Source organism: Chaetura pelagica, unplaced genomic scaffold, assembly GCF_000747805.2.
Source record: "Chaetura pelagica isolate M959 unplaced genomic scaffold, ChaPel_1.0 scaffold644, whole genome shotgun sequence".
In the NCBI taxonomy this organism is placed as follows: domain Eukaryota; kingdom Metazoa; phylum Chordata; class Aves; order Apodiformes; family Apodidae; genus Chaetura; species Chaetura pelagica.
In genome coordinates, this window is record NW_009952986.1 from 12,942 (window position 1) to 14,677 (window position 1,736).

Below are 1,736 nucleotides of genomic sequence, written 5' to 3' on the forward strand. Positions count from 1 at the left end.
CTCCTCTGGACTCTCTCCAGGAGCTCCACGTCCTTGTGTTGGGGGCTCCAGAACTGGACCAGCCCTGCAGGGGGGTCTCACCAGAGCAGAGTTGCTGGCCACTCTTCTTTTGACACAGCCCAGGCCACGGTTGGTTTCTGGGCTCCAGTGCACGGAGCCAGCTCACCTTGTGCTTCTTTCTCACTGACCAACAACCCAGGGCCTTCTCCTCAAGGCTGTTCTCCATCCATTCTCCACCCAACCTGTCTTTGTGCATGAGACTGCCCCACCCCAGGTGCAGGACTGAGTCCAACCATTACCCAACTCTACCAACCATAACCCAACTCTACCAAGTCCAGTGCTAACCCATGTCCCTCAGCACCACATCCACACGTCTCTTGAACACCTCCAGGGATGGGGATTCAACCACCTCCCTGAGCAGCCTGTTCCAACATTGAATGACCCTTTCAGTGAAGAAGTTTCTTCTAATATCCAATCTAAGATCCATCTAAAAAAATCAGGTAAGTCCAAGGATGCTGCTTCCATCTGCCAAGAGCTGCAGCCAAGCAGTGACAGAGACCAACATGGGTCTCCCACTGCCCTTCCCCTAATCTAAACCTTCCCTGCTGCATCTTGAGCTCCTTATGGACCAACTGCTCCTTCCAGCCAAGCCCTTCCCTACCCGGTACGTGCCTAATTAGACCTGGATCTTCATTAACCATGTACTCATCTTGCCTAACGAAAGCTCTTTGAGCCCAGCAAGGAGTTTAATTCTCTTCAGCACCCGAGTGCCAGAGGGATGGGACATCCCCATCCTCATTTCCACCACAGCCTCCTTACTCCCAGGCCTGCTGGGATGACATCACTTACCTTGATCTTCTTCCTTAGAAAAAAAAAGACCAGGAATGGTGAGAGGGCAACCAGAGCCTCCTCCATAGCAACGGGATGAGTTCACCCCTTTTTTTCCCCCACCTTTTCCCTCAGCAGGGCCCCAATGTACCTCATGAACTTGTCCAGGATGTCTTCTACCCACATGTGCATCCTCAGGGGGTTGAGCCCGTAGCGCCAGAGGAGCTTGAGAAGGTTGATGAGGTACCAGCTGCTCTCCTCAAACACAAACTCCTCCCCGTTATAAATGCCCATCAGGCCCCCGTGGGCTGAGACCACTGAGAGGCCTGAAAATAAAGGTCATTTCATGTAGTTTGTGTGGAGCTAAACTCTGTTACACCTCGATTTTAATTTCCTGGGACAACCTGGTTGTGCCTCGAGAGGGGGGAGCAGTTAAAAGATGGGATCCCCCAGATGAGGAAAGAGGAACTGGCTCTTGACCAGGAGCCATGTCGTTATTTATGGTGACTTTTGGACCTTTGTGATGGGATTCAGGCATCACCCACAGTGGGGGGGTCCCGCTTCCCTGGGGATTTTCCTGGGAAGGGGCTGAGGAACTGCAGGAGGGACTGGGAAAAGGTTGGGGTGGGGATTAGTGGGGAAGGATGTGGAGTGGGGAGGAAAAGGAGGTGGATACTTGGGGAAGGATCTAAGAGAGGGGTGATACTGGGGGTGATACTGGGGCGGGTTGGTTTTGGGGGGGTCCCCACTCACCCAGCTCCTTGACAAAGTGCTTCATGTGCAGGTTGAGGGGGTGGATGATGGACCCCCCTGCCTCATAGTCAGCCCCCCCCCCCCGCAGCGTGGCCAGGCGTCCCCCCACGGCCCCGGGCTCCAGCACCTCCAGCTTCACCCCCTGCCCGAACTTC

General features: G+C 54.6%; 1 protein-coding gene across 1 annotated transcript in view; it reads right to left on the minus strand.

Moving 5' to 3' along the window:
• The window catches only part of PCYOX1 (prenylcysteine oxidase 1), an 11,167-nt gene that overhangs the window by 2,700 nt on the left and 6,731 nt on the right, over nucleotides 1–1,736 (minus strand). The window contains exons 3-4 of the mRNA XM_009996482.1: nucleotides 1,582–1,732; nucleotides 980–1,154 (exon numbers count right to left, since the gene is read on the minus strand). Coding sequence (XP_009994784.1) covers nucleotides 980–1,154; nucleotides 1,582–1,732 — 326 coding nt within the window. The remainder of the gene's footprint in view (nucleotides 1–979; nucleotides 1,155–1,581; nucleotides 1,733–1,736) is intronic.